The sequence below is a fragment of the Scophthalmus maximus genome, chromosome 3, assembly GCF_022379125.1.
Source record: "Scophthalmus maximus strain ysfricsl-2021 chromosome 3, ASM2237912v1, whole genome shotgun sequence".
Taxonomy (NCBI): domain Eukaryota; kingdom Metazoa; phylum Chordata; class Actinopteri; order Pleuronectiformes; family Scophthalmidae; genus Scophthalmus; species Scophthalmus maximus.
The window spans coordinates 25,324,929-25,337,909 of NC_061517.1; the positions used below are offsets into that span (position 1 = coordinate 25,324,929).

The following is a 12,981-nucleotide window of genomic DNA, read 5'->3' on the forward strand; positions in this document are numbered from 1 at the left end:
CGTGCGTCCCAAAAACACATGGTCCAAGAAATCTCCACAAATAACAGACCGAGAGAGACGAACGGAATCGATCGGCGAAATGATTCCCCGTCCGTATGACGTGATGAAGACGTCTCGCATTAGCCAGAAATAACATCGTACATATCTCTGCATCGTATAAGAAACTCACTATGAAGTCAGACTATATATATATATATATATATATATATATATATAGTGTTGTACTGTATTCACTTTTGCAACCACGAACATAAAAGACAAGATCTACAGCTATCCAATTATTTGTCATCATATGCTATAAAACCATGACGTCATTTATACCACAACATGTTCTTTGATTAGATTATTGTCGAAAAAACAAACAAAAAAACCCACTCACGATTCCGCCCCCGTGAACTCTTGACAGACTTTTTGTTTTTCAAGTATTTCCTGTTTTATTTTGTAGTCCCTCATCTCGTCTCTCCTCACTTCCTTTGCACCTGTCCTGTTGGTCACTTTACGTTTTCTTGTGTTTCCCCTGCGATTGTCTGAACCTGTTCTCGCAACGTGTCTCACCTGCCTCCAATCCGCCCTCGTGTCCCCTGTTGTCGGAATCATTTTTCGTTGCATTTGTTACATATTTCCCTCTGAAGACTGTAAGTCCCTTTTTGTTTTCCGTCCATCGAAATGCTGATTTGTGCACTCTGCATTCGGGCCGTGCCTCCTCGCCACATCACGTCGACGGGCCGAGCGAGGCGAACGTCAGGAGGCTTCCTCCTTCTGGCAGATGTGCAGTAGATGTTGTACGCACAGAGTAGACCGAAGATGAAGAGGCAAAACTCAAGGATGGCATTCATCCAGAATTTCTGATCCGAGTGCACTGCAATTTTTCTATTAGGATTTAAGATCTGAATTATTTAGAATTGCGCAATAATCTGGGATGTATGATTGAAATATCAGTCAAAACATGTTTGGGTTTTTTTATCAGCATCACTCTGTGGATGAAACAGGAAATGAAGTTGTATGTCACTGTAGCTGAACGCATATATTATACATTCTGTATTTCAACATTGGAGGCACTTTTTACACAACACTGTGAGTGTGAACTCATCATATCTGTGCAAAATGCGTGTCTGCTGCTTTAGGCGAGCAGGCAGCCGATTTCCCCTGTGGCCTGGAGGCTCCGGCGAGGACCTGTGCAAACGGCACCACCTGCACGGAGTACTGGACCGGACCCAACTTTGGCATCACCAACTTTGACAACATCCTCTTCGCCATCCTCACCGTTTTCCAGTGCATCACCATGGAGGGCTGGGTGGACATCCTCTACCACGTGAGTCCGCCTACAGGGAGCTCAAGCGTTGATTCTGAAGCACCATGTCTGTTATTGGCTGGGGTTAGCGGATGGGCGGGGTTTGACATGGTAACCTCTGTATGAATCAGGGTATGGCCCTGGTTCCACACCTCAGAGCTTTGTGGGTGGGTGTAGGAATTGGTACACCAGCTTTATATACATTGCTAACTTGCATCATCCATTATAAATATTGATAGAAAAAAAAAACTGCCGTGAAAGTGACTGATGCAGCTGTGCAGGCTGTTGGCAGCCAATTTTCTGGATTAACATTTCTTAAATTTAGAGCCTTTTTCTACTATACTTCTATAGGAAAGAACCAGTGGAGTCGCCCTCTGCTGGTGATTCCAGAGAATACAGACTTCAGACGCTTCTGCCTTGGCTTAATTTTCCGGACGCGGTGACTACGCTGCTATAAGCACCTCTTCTCTATCGTTCATACACTCATGTACAGTTGAAACGTCATCGGGGGCATTTTGAGGGATCTGTACTTTTCAAGGACTCCTCAACATGCAGACTGGTGGTGCCGGCAATTGAACAATTGCCATTCCGATCAGTGGCCGACCCGCTCTACCTCCCGCATCCACAGCTGCACCCGTTAAATGTCTTCGACCAAAGTGTATGTATAAATGGAGACCATTCAACGGACAATGCATCAGTGCAGTGGGTTGACGACCACCTGAAATCTGTAGCAGACGATTCAGTGTCCGGTGCTGCCATCGCTGCCCATGCTCGGCATAAATTGTTGTCATGAATGTTATCAGGAAACAGGTTTTGTCACATGTACAGTAGATTGAGGATTTATGCATCCGGTGAGGGAGCGTCACTCGGCACAAACTGCAAAGTTGTCATGATCTTGTGTTTTCATTTCCTGTTTTATTTTGAATTAGTTTTGCACTTCCTGTTTCCCGGTCTTTTGTCGGTTCCTAACCGTTTTTTGCTACATCTCATGGACACATTTAGTTGTATGTTGGTTTTCTTTTATTATTAAATATCTTTTTTTTTTGGTGTCCAGTTCCTGCTCAACCTTGACAGAAGTAGCATTGGGTTAGATTGCTTACTTCAATAGGGCTGGGTAATAAAAATCGATCCATCAATGCACTGCAATATATTCAATATTGATTAAGAATATCTGTTAATGGATTATTTCCGTTGTAATGAAACCCCACACCTGTGGGTGCCGCTATAGTGTGATTCGCGTCGTACAGTGGCCCTACTCGACCGAACAACGTACGTTGTTTATTCAAAAACTGGTAACAGAAAATGGGAGTTAGTCTGGGTTTTTCCTCTACGGTCATCAATCAATCTTTCTGTTCTGAACCAATACAATACAATACAATGCACACATTGTTATTTAACAAATATGAAAATACCCAATTATTTGGGTATTTTGATATTGACAAACACTCTTGTTCAAACACTTATGGCTTTTCTTACTGGTCTAAGATGTGAGTATTGCTCATGTTTCGGCGCCTCGTACTCTCAGTCTAGACCGGTCATGTCCGTATTTGGTCCCGATCCGAGGTGGTCTAAGAAGATCCCCCCCCCCAAAAAAGTGAAGACAAAAATACAGTATGTCGCCACTTTTCCATCCAATAAAAAGAACATGCTGCGGGCCTTTTACAGACGGGCCCCAGCTGTACGGAAGTCGAGCGTCGGATGAGGCGTCGTCACGGCAGAATAAGCCGCATGTGCGAGTGAGAGATCCACTGGACGTGTCACCGATAGTCACCACAGCAGGAGGAGTGGGACAGGACCCCCCCCCCCCCCCGCCGCCTGATATCGTTCTGTGATGCCGATGTGTTGCTTGTTGTGTTGCACACGAAGGACACGAGATATTAGCGTTAATGCCCGTCAATGATGGCCCAGTGCTATGACACACAGACGTGTTCACTTGTACTGTCATACTGCTTTTTTCTTTCAAATTGTCGTCTGAAATGCGAATATTAAATCACATTTCTTGGATCACAATCTATTCGAATGGCGCCGAGGCTACCGCATACGTCACCTCTTCAGTGCCGAGCCAAAGATGCACAAAGCCAGTGTCTGCAAAGTACGTCACTGTGACACACGGGCCTGTCTGTCCTGTGCTCGAATGCTGAGGCACTGAGCGTTTCCTCCTGATTGCTCCTTCCCCTCCCAGCCTTCCTCAGGGGGGGGGTGACTCACGCGCAGCCACAGCTCCTGTTAGACCCGTGGCACCGGTGTCGCTCGCTTGAAACCAAAATCGCGGCCCCCCTCCGTCGGAGTCAAATCGTGCCGGGGAAACAATTACGCAATAGGCTGAATTATTAAACGGCCGCGGTGGGAAAAGAGGGTCTGTCGAGCGGCGGCGAGTTTCTTCCTAGTGCGGGCCCGAGGAAGGGAAACAGGAAGGGGAGGGAGGTAGAACGAGTTCATCGGTAGTTTGGTCGCAGAGAACAAGACAAGGCAGGTGAGATTCAGAGGATGCAGGATCAGAGGATCTGATACTTTATTTACAGATTCTTTTTTATCAGGGGATCACGTTTGAGTATCATGGGGGGGGGGATGTGACAAGCAGAGGCGGCCACAGTGAGCTGATAAAAAAGAGTTGACAGGCTCCGGGAGAACAAGCACCTGGGTTTTTCTACTAGCGCTTCGATCTCGTCGATCGCAGATCTCCTCTCCTCTCCACAGACAGACACGATTATCCCTGCTCTTATTCAAAGCCCGATGGACAGAGTCGATTCTTCAGACGAGGGACGAGTTTCGTCTTTAGGAGGAAGATTGAATTCAGACACGTGGATCAGATTGTTTTCGCGGTTCAGACACTTGTTCGCCACAGATCTGGATCCTAGACCCTCTCCGCACGCTGCGAGGAGTTTATAGACCACACCATGAACTCACACAAGTTTAGATTATACCATACAAAGGTTGAAAACTAGTCTCCCCAGACAGACATCCATCACCCAGGGGATGTAACTTTCTCCTAGCATTTCTGTCCCGTGACCTTGACCTGTTCACTTGAATCTTCTTCCTAGAAAGCGAAGGCATCCCATGAGTGACGCATGTGCACCTAACATGTCCAAACCCAGCACATGCTGTACGTAGTCAATGTAAAATCTTAATAACTTAGCCTTAGCCTCAGTCCGTGTAGGTCTTTCCTGCAGGATTTGGATTTCATCCGAGGACGACGCGTCTTTTATCTCGAAGCTGAATCAGTGTGGGACATTTGGTGGTCCTTCAATTTGAACTTCTGAATGTGTTTGGAGGAAGTGCTGTAATACTACTACTACTATTACGACTTCTAATAATAACAATCATATCATAAGAAAGTACAAACATATGGTTTAGGGTTGGATATTAGTCATTTGCTGAAATATAGATAGAGAATAGAAACACATTTTATATATTTATGGCCTGGGCGATATGGAAATAAATCTTATCAAGATAATTTGTTTCATATCGACCAATATCGATATGTATCACGATATAAGTCAAGTCACTATTTCTGTAAAGTTTAAAGATATCGTACTATTTTAACCGAAGTTCATTTTGGTTTAAATATGAATGATGAGAAGTCAACATGACAAATGTATTGTAGAACATGAAAACGTATAAATACAACTGCTGCTGCAACTGCTGAACTTTGCTTCTTGTCGGACTTTAAATTGCCGTTAATTTGTCATTACTTATGGTTATTTTATCGCCCCAGCCCTTATTCCTACAATTCACTCACTAACAAAATATTCCGTTGACCAAAAACTAAATTTGATGATAATGATTCCATCGCTGCGTGACCTCTTTCAGTTACACACGGTTATCTGATCCATTTTTACCCAAGTACACCCTGCATCTTGTTGGTTTAATTTGTACAGATAAAGAAATAGAACAACGACAACTGTGACTTGACAATGCTGCGGTTTTCGCACTGGTCATTTGTAGCGTCGGGCGACGCTCCGGGTCGTCAGGCCCCGGCCGCCGAGCCCCGGTCTGGAATCACTCCTTCCTCCATCAGTGGCCTGCTCCTTCTCCCGCCGTCTGGATCACTGACAAACTGGTAATGCACTCTGACCGCACAGGCCGCCGCCGCCGCCGCTTTGGCTGAGTGTGACTTTCGGATCGGAATTGTCAGGGGAGGGGAGCGAGAGCTGTCTCGTGTCCCGTCACCATGGGACCGGGCCGTGTCCTCTTTATCAGAGTGGCCATCCATCACGGCTGCGCGGGCCCTCAGCTGTCTCTCTGCCAAGGCTGCGACTCTCTGACGGGGATGGAGGCCAAAACTCAGACTGTCAATTCCTCATTATGAGACCCCCCTGAAGACCTCTCGGCCATAAACCCCCGTTTCTGACAGGCGCAGTCGCCTGTTTATGCCTTTTTACCAGCTCTGTGTGTAGAGCAGCATCTAAAATGTGACACACAGCGGAATAAATCTGCTGTCGGATCGCAATTTTACAATGACAATAACCAGCAAAGCGCTTCGATTTAGTCAGTAGGAGTTTCACAAAGCAACACACACACACTGTAAACAATCTGATGAGGGCCTTGTGTTTCATTATAACACTGTGGCATATAAAGAGAGACATGTCAACACTGTACACATGTCGCCCTAACACACTGTTGTAATATGCCCAAAATACAGACTGCCTTCTTTGTCGCCTCGCTCTGGGACAAACTGCGTGACTTCTGACTATACAGTGTTACAGTGTTTCCCCTAGGTTTACTGGTTGGGAGGGGGGGGGGGGGGGGGTTAGGGTTAGGTTTCACAAATCACGTTACGTCACAAGTTTCATCCACAATCTTTTATACAGGAATGAGTAATACGGTGTATTAAATGACTTCTGCTTGGCATTATATATACCAAAAATATTATAATAATATTTCTTTTTTTTATTAAAATTTATTTAACTTTTCAGGGGGGTGGGGCTCCTGTTGGAGGGGCGGGCGCCCCCCCTATTTCATTGGGAGGAGCAACACTGCTATACACTATAGTGTTCATGTATCTGTCACACCTGATGACACGTCGTCCTCGTCCCCGGTGTTAACATGCAAACTGTATCTGGGATAATGGATCGATTCACAATGTTGGATTCAGCCAGAGCTGATATGAGGCTTCAGCAGTCTGGGCCCTCGCTTTCGCCTGTCGCAAAGTGGGCGAAGAGCGGCACGAATGCTAGTTTCAGACAAGCAGTTGGAATTTTCTTGCCCATCGCCGCTTAGAAGAGCAGTGAGCAATTCCGGAGAAGAAATACACGTTTTGTCAAAAATCTGCGAATATCTCCTCACCGTCCGTCAGCTGTCGGTTCTGTGTGTGCGGCGAGAAAAGAGATCTGGGTTTTTGGCTCAGCCTTGACTACACTACAGTACACTTTCCTTCTTTAGTCTGGCCTACCGCCATGGCCTTGTTGACCGCAGTCTCTGTGAGTCAACAGAACACACACACACACACACACTTGAAATTGAATATACTGTCCATAACTATGTGTTCATATATGAATGAGTTAAACATAGTCCCATGAGGGGGACCCGACCCCCGTCCGAGTCTCCATGTTTGCTACGTCGTGTTGAATACGGTTGTTGAACTAAACGGTTCCAGAATGCGTCGCGTTCGCGTTGAATACTCAGACGCTGTCGGAAGCCGCGAAATGGAATTAGCGGTGCGCCGCCATAAAGTGTCCCCTGCCGGTCGCTCAGTCGGTCGCGGTTTGCAACATTTCCACCAGGTGCCGCCAGCAAATTAAAAAAAATGTACACACTGGAGCTTTGACATAGTTTTTTGTTGTTGTTGTTGTTGTTTTTGACATTTTCCCAGATTTCCCAGAGAAGAATTCATGGATCTTGATGGATCTTTAGTGGACTGATATCTATGAGTGTGTGCAATTTCCGCCTGATTGAATTTAAGGAGACCTCGGCAGATGTATGTGCTCTACTGAGTGCCATTCGAGTTTTTATTTAAAATTGTTGATCATCACAAGATGTTTCAAGCACACAAAGATCATCATTTTATTCTTTAAATATTATAAATAATAATTAAGCATTGAATTTTTTTTAGACGTCAATGGAAATATAGATTAACTCCAGCCTTATCCTCAACAACTCAACAGTGTTATGACCCTGCTACTTCTCTCTGTGTTTCTGCGTTTAGGCCAACGATGCCTCAGGGAACACATGGAACTGGCTCTACTTCATCCCACTCATCATCATCGGCTCCTTCTTCATGCTCAACCTGGTGCTGGGCGTGCTATCGGGGTGAGTAAAAAACCGTGAGGCTAATCCGTGAAATATTCCACACAGTGAATGTGCGCGTGCAGACGATCCCGTCTACTATTTAACCAAACTCCTCACACAGCTGTCTAGCAGCACAACGGTGGTGGCAGAGTTGAGTTGGACTGTGCTCTCGGGATTAATGTTCACGTGAGCCTTTTTCATCCGGTGCCACGGATTATTACTCTCTGTGCATTTCCTGGTGTGTTTTGTTAAAGTTAAAGTTTTGATCTGTCTTTTTTGTTGTTGTAATTTATGCCTTGTGAGAGCAAATGGAGCCGTCGACTGGTCTGAATGTTACTTCATGGCTTATCGACCGTGTGTGTGTGTGTGTGTGTGTGTGTGTGCCTGATGGTCGCTGCTGTCAATGTCCTAAGGTGCCGAAATGCATTTGGTCACTTTTTCTAAATCCTAACGGCAACATATTTCATGAAGGCTATGGGGGTCGGGCGTTAGAGCCAATTAGAGTACCCGCTGACAGTAGCGTAAAGTAGAAATAGACAAAAGCAATAATAAAGACGCCCTTCTCCAGACAGTTCACGTGCTAGGTGTTTCTGTTTGGACAGCCCTGGCGTGCCTGTTACGGTTTAATTATGGCCCAGCCACGAGTGGACAGTCACCGCTCCGTGGAGAGATCCAGCAAACAGTCCTACAATGTGTACCGAGTAAGTGTTTCAGTAAGTTAGAATCACCAATCACTCTGAGATGTACTGTACAGAGCCCCCCCGATAATATCGTCCGATAACAGACGTATCGGTCGGAGGTGTTTTTTCTGAATTCAAGTTCTATTTATTTGGTTGTATTTTCTAATTTGTAGGGTTTTTTATGATAAAGGTCATGGTTGAACTAAAATATCAAGCCTCAGTTACACATTTCTGTGTCATAAAGGTTGGATAACGACATCTTAGAATCACTGACAGATTTATATATAAATATCGGCCAATGTGGCGGTATCGGAAATCTTGTACTCCCTAATATCGGCATCGGCCCCCCAAATATCCATATCGGTCCGGCTCTAGTGGTGTACATTCAAACCTGTGGCTTCGTCCGGAGTCTGTGCCTCCGTCTCTGTATCCTTCTTCTTCAACCGTATAAGTCGCCCGTGGCCAAAAACTCTGAGATTTACAGCGAGACTCTGGTGAACGTCAAGCCCTTTTTGGGGCTCACAGCTCTCAGGCAGCTGTTTCCAGCGGTCGAAGCTGTAAAACCGCCCCGTGCACTAACCTGCCCGGCACCAGGCGGCAGCCCAGCGGCTGCTGGCACTCAGCGAACACAGCTACACGGCGGGTTGAAAAGCCCAAATAGTTCCCTTGAGGTTCAGCGTCGCATTGGAGGGAATGTTGAATGGGTGATGATGTTATTAAGGGTTTAAACGGTACTGTACAATTGTCTTGCAGAAAAAGAAAACACTTCAGTAAAACAACAAAACATAGATATGGTTTGAACTTTGCAAAAAAACCCCCCAAAAAAACTGGTTGTCCCTCAAAATCAAATTGAACCTTCGTTCCTGCAGCTTTCGACGACTGCGGTGAGCGGAGCGCAGAGGCGGCACGGCGCAGCTATCCGCTGTGTTTTGTCCACTTCGCAGTGATTTTCTTTCTTTTCCTCTTAGCTTACTCTTTTTTTTCTCCACCCAGAAAGTTCACGGTCCGTGTGCCGGAGTGTCTTTGGAGCGAGACACGTGAACGGCCCTGAACCGCCCCTGACGGCTGAGCTGACACTGTATGAACGTGTGTGTGCGGTGAATGGGACTCGACGTGTGTAGAGAAGCGCTATAGAAATACAGTCCGCCCCTGCAGTGTGTCATCCTCCGCTCGTGTGGTACAGATTCATTTTGCAATCGACTCTCAAAAGTTATTGATTCCAATCGATGCAAACTTTGTGTTTCGACTCCAAATTACAGTTGTGAATTTCTTTCATCAGCCTGTTGACAGGCCGAAGTACCGTCAGTGGTCTCATAACTTTTTATTTGATCCTGCGTTTGCTGTCGAGGCTCCTCGGCGTAAGAATGTCGGCATTCATATCCCTCCACCCTCTCACCCAACCTCCGGCTTGCCACCAGCCGTCCTCGTATCAGGTGATGATTCCGTTCGAACCTCTCTTCACACCCTCACACATTCACACGCGTACTGTACGCACGGGGGGGGGAGACTTGGCCGGAGCTTTGGAGGACGGGTAACCTTTACCCGCCCCCTCTGTGGTCGTCCTCGTCTCCCCCGGTGTCCTGCTCTCTCCACAGAGGTTGTCGGATGGCCTTATGGTTACTGTGGAGGTGGAAGGTCACCGACACGGTGTGGCAGGGCAACGCGAGGGGGGGGCCACGTCGCCGTCTAAAGGCCACGGGCGGAGCTCCGGAGCGGGCGGGAGGGCCGACGCACACGGGGTGACCGGGGGCTGGGGGGGTCGGGGGCCAGTCGCTCCACTTTTATTCCATCAGCAGTGTGAACAGGCTGTGATTAAAGTTCAAACCACAATCACACACACACACACACACACACACACACACACACACACACACACACACACACATCATTTGTCTATCTTATACTTTAACTGTACCCAGCTGTCAAATAAAATTAAAAAAAATACTCAAGTGGAATGGCAGCCTGTGTGGATGTTTGTGCTCATGCTGCCGTGCGTGTGTGTGTGTGTGTGTGCGTGTGTGTGTGTCTGTGTGTGTGTGTGTGCGTGTGCGTGTGCGTGTGTGTGTGTCTGTGCGTGTGTCTGTGTGTGTGTGTGTGTGCGTGTGTGTGTCTGTGTGCGTGTCTGTGTCTGTGTGTGTGTGTGTGTGTGTGTGTGTGTCTGTGTGTGCGTGTGTGTGTGTCTGTGCGTGTGTCTGTGTGTGTGTGTGTGCGTGTGTGTGTGTCTGTGTGTGTGTGTGTGCGTGTGTGTGTGTCTGTGCGTGTGTCTGTGTGTGTGTGTGTGCGTGTGTGTGTGTCTGTGTGTGTGTGTGTGTGTGTGTGTGTGTGTGTGTGTGTGTGTGTGTGCGTGTGTGTGTGTCTGTGTGTGTGTGTGTGTCTGTGTGTGTGTGTGTGTGTGTGTGTGTGTGTGTGTTTGTGTGTGTGCGTCTGCAGGTTGCTACAATGTTGGGAAAATCCTCTCTGCCACAATTTCTCCCTGTATTCACACACACACACACACACACACACACACACACACTCGCGCAAACACTACAGCGAGGAAGATGTGTAGCCATGAAATTTGATTTTGACACACTCGCAGCGCGTACAGAGAGAGAACCACCCTCAGGAAGGAAGGAAGGCGGGCGGGCTGCCACTGCAATGCAGAGTGTGTGTGTGTGGGGGGGGGGGGGGGGGGGGGGGGGTAGGTAGGAGATCCCTCGCTCATGTTCCAGTCTCCAACCCTCCCTCACCGTCCCCCTTTTCTGCCTGGCACATCTGGAAAACGTCTCTGCATGACGTAACCCGAACATTGGCGAAGCAGTGGAGTGACCATGACGACAATGTCCCCAGCCTTAACGAGGGAGTAGCGTGGCAACGGCGGCGCAGATTTTGTACGACAGACATTTCTATGGGTTACGAGAAGGAAAACATTTCATCGTGTTAAAAGTTTCATTTGAGCGTGAGATATACTAACATGCGTGTGTGCACATGACTATGTGTGTTAAACGACTTCCAGACAGGGTGAATGTATATGTCAGTGACAGAGAGGGGTGGAGATGAATAACGGAGTCCAAGGGTGCGGTCGGATTGTCAAATTTGCTTGGGAAGTTTCCGAAATCTTGAAGTGACCCGGAAGTTTTCCCTCAGCAGCCATGATAACAGCTGGTCGAATTGTCCTTCCTGTCGTCTTTTCCTCTCTACTATTCCTTGACCTCAGTGGAAAACGTCATGAGGTCAAGGAAAGGTGGTAGGCTCTTATCGTGGCTGCTGATCCAATACTTTCGGGTCACTTCAAGATTTCCGAAACTTCAAGCCAGATGAAACTTCAAATTGTCAAGCCAATTTGACAATTTGACCGCACCCAGATTCTCTAAATGCTGACAAAAGGAGCTTCAATGATTCCTTTCCAATGTTCTGTAGCATAGGGCACACTGGAGCTTCCTATGCGAAAGGAAAGGAGAAATGGACGACCCAAAATTCCTTGCGGCAGCGATGTTTAAACGCTGCGCTCTTTCTTCTGACCTCATGCTGTGTCTTCTTGGGCCTCGGGGACGATATCAAGGCGTTGTATGTCGAAGGGCTTAAGTCCAAGTGAAGTTGTGAGACATTGGTGTTGAACTGAAAATCTTTCTGTATTTCTAATTATTATTCCACATACTGGTTATGTAATAATGTTTGGGGGGCGGGGGGGTGCAGGGACGCTCAATAATTGCAAAAACAACGTTTTTAAAAAAGTAATGAAACTAATAATAGAAATATACAGATTAGGGTATTGGTATAAGTGTGTATTTACAAAATAAATATGCAGAAATGAAATGAGAATACTCGGTACGAAGACATATTCAATATGTAATTATTATAAACTTGGGGTAAGAACAAAAACCCGCTGAGATCGAACATCTCTTTTTCTAGAGTGTCCCAGCCAAATATAGTCAAATGAGACCAGTTCTTGGAGCTCAAGGTCGTTTTGCAAGTCATTCCAAGCCGAGGGAGCGGCGAACCTACAAGCCCTTTTCCCCAGATTCATACGGACTTCGGGGACAGTTGGTAGGAATAAGTCCTGGGAGCGGAGGATGTTGAATTGCATAGGGTTGGCGCACTGTTTATTCAAGAGTCTTATTGCCTGAGGGCGGAAAAAGAGGCCGTGTCTTAGCCTCTCGGTGTGAGTCTGAACCGTTTATGAGTCGCGCTGGGTCCGTGTCACGTGGCTTCGGCACCTGAGCGGCCTTCGGTTCGGTGGAAGGACGGAGGAGTGCCTCGCTCCATACGTAGACAGATATCAGCTTCTCATCCGAGACCGCCCTGCTAATGACGCCGATGATGCTGCCGTCGCCATCTTACCTGCTGGAGGCCGGCCTGCTGTGTTCCTGTCGGCCTGCTTCAGGCTATGTGTCGGCTTGTCAGATCCAATAAACGTGTGTGTTTGTGTGTTTTTTTTGGTTTTTCTACAGGGAGTTTGCCAAAGAGAGACAACGGGTAGAGAAGAGACAAGAATTCCTGAAGCTGCGCATACAGCAGCAAATAGAGAAAGAGTTGACTGGATACTTGGAGTGGATCTGCAAAGCAGGTCGAACGCAAACACGCACACAACACACACGGCCAAACACGGCTCACGAATGAGTTCCGCCTCACCGATGACTCAAGTATGACCTCACCACGACCGGTCTTTGTGTCTTGCAGAGGAGGTGATGCTGGCCGAGGAAGACAAGAAATCTGTGGACGGCGCTTGGTACAAGAGAAAACACAACAGCTCAGGTGACGACCGCCGTGTACCGGGGTCGGTTGTGCGGATGGAGAATATAT

The 12,981-nt window shown here is 47.1% G+C and overlaps 1 protein-coding gene across 12 annotated transcripts in view; it reads left to right on the plus strand.

The window, feature by feature from the left end:
- cacna1ba (calcium channel, voltage-dependent, N type, alpha 1B subunit, a) overlaps positions 1-12,981 on the plus strand; it is a 99,108-nt gene that overhangs the window by 34,512 nt on the left and 51,615 nt on the right. For all 12 annotated transcript variants that reach the window (XM_047331187.1, XM_047331185.1, XM_047331188.1 and 9 more), the window contains exons 6-9: positions 1,125-1,312; positions 7,437-7,540; positions 12,630-12,745; positions 12,859-12,933. In XM_047331187.1, the coding sequence (XP_047187143.1) occupies positions 1,125-1,312; positions 7,437-7,540; positions 12,630-12,745; positions 12,859-12,933 (483 nt within the window). The remainder of the gene's footprint in view (positions 1-1,124; positions 1,313-7,436; positions 7,541-12,629; positions 12,746-12,858; positions 12,934-12,981) is intronic.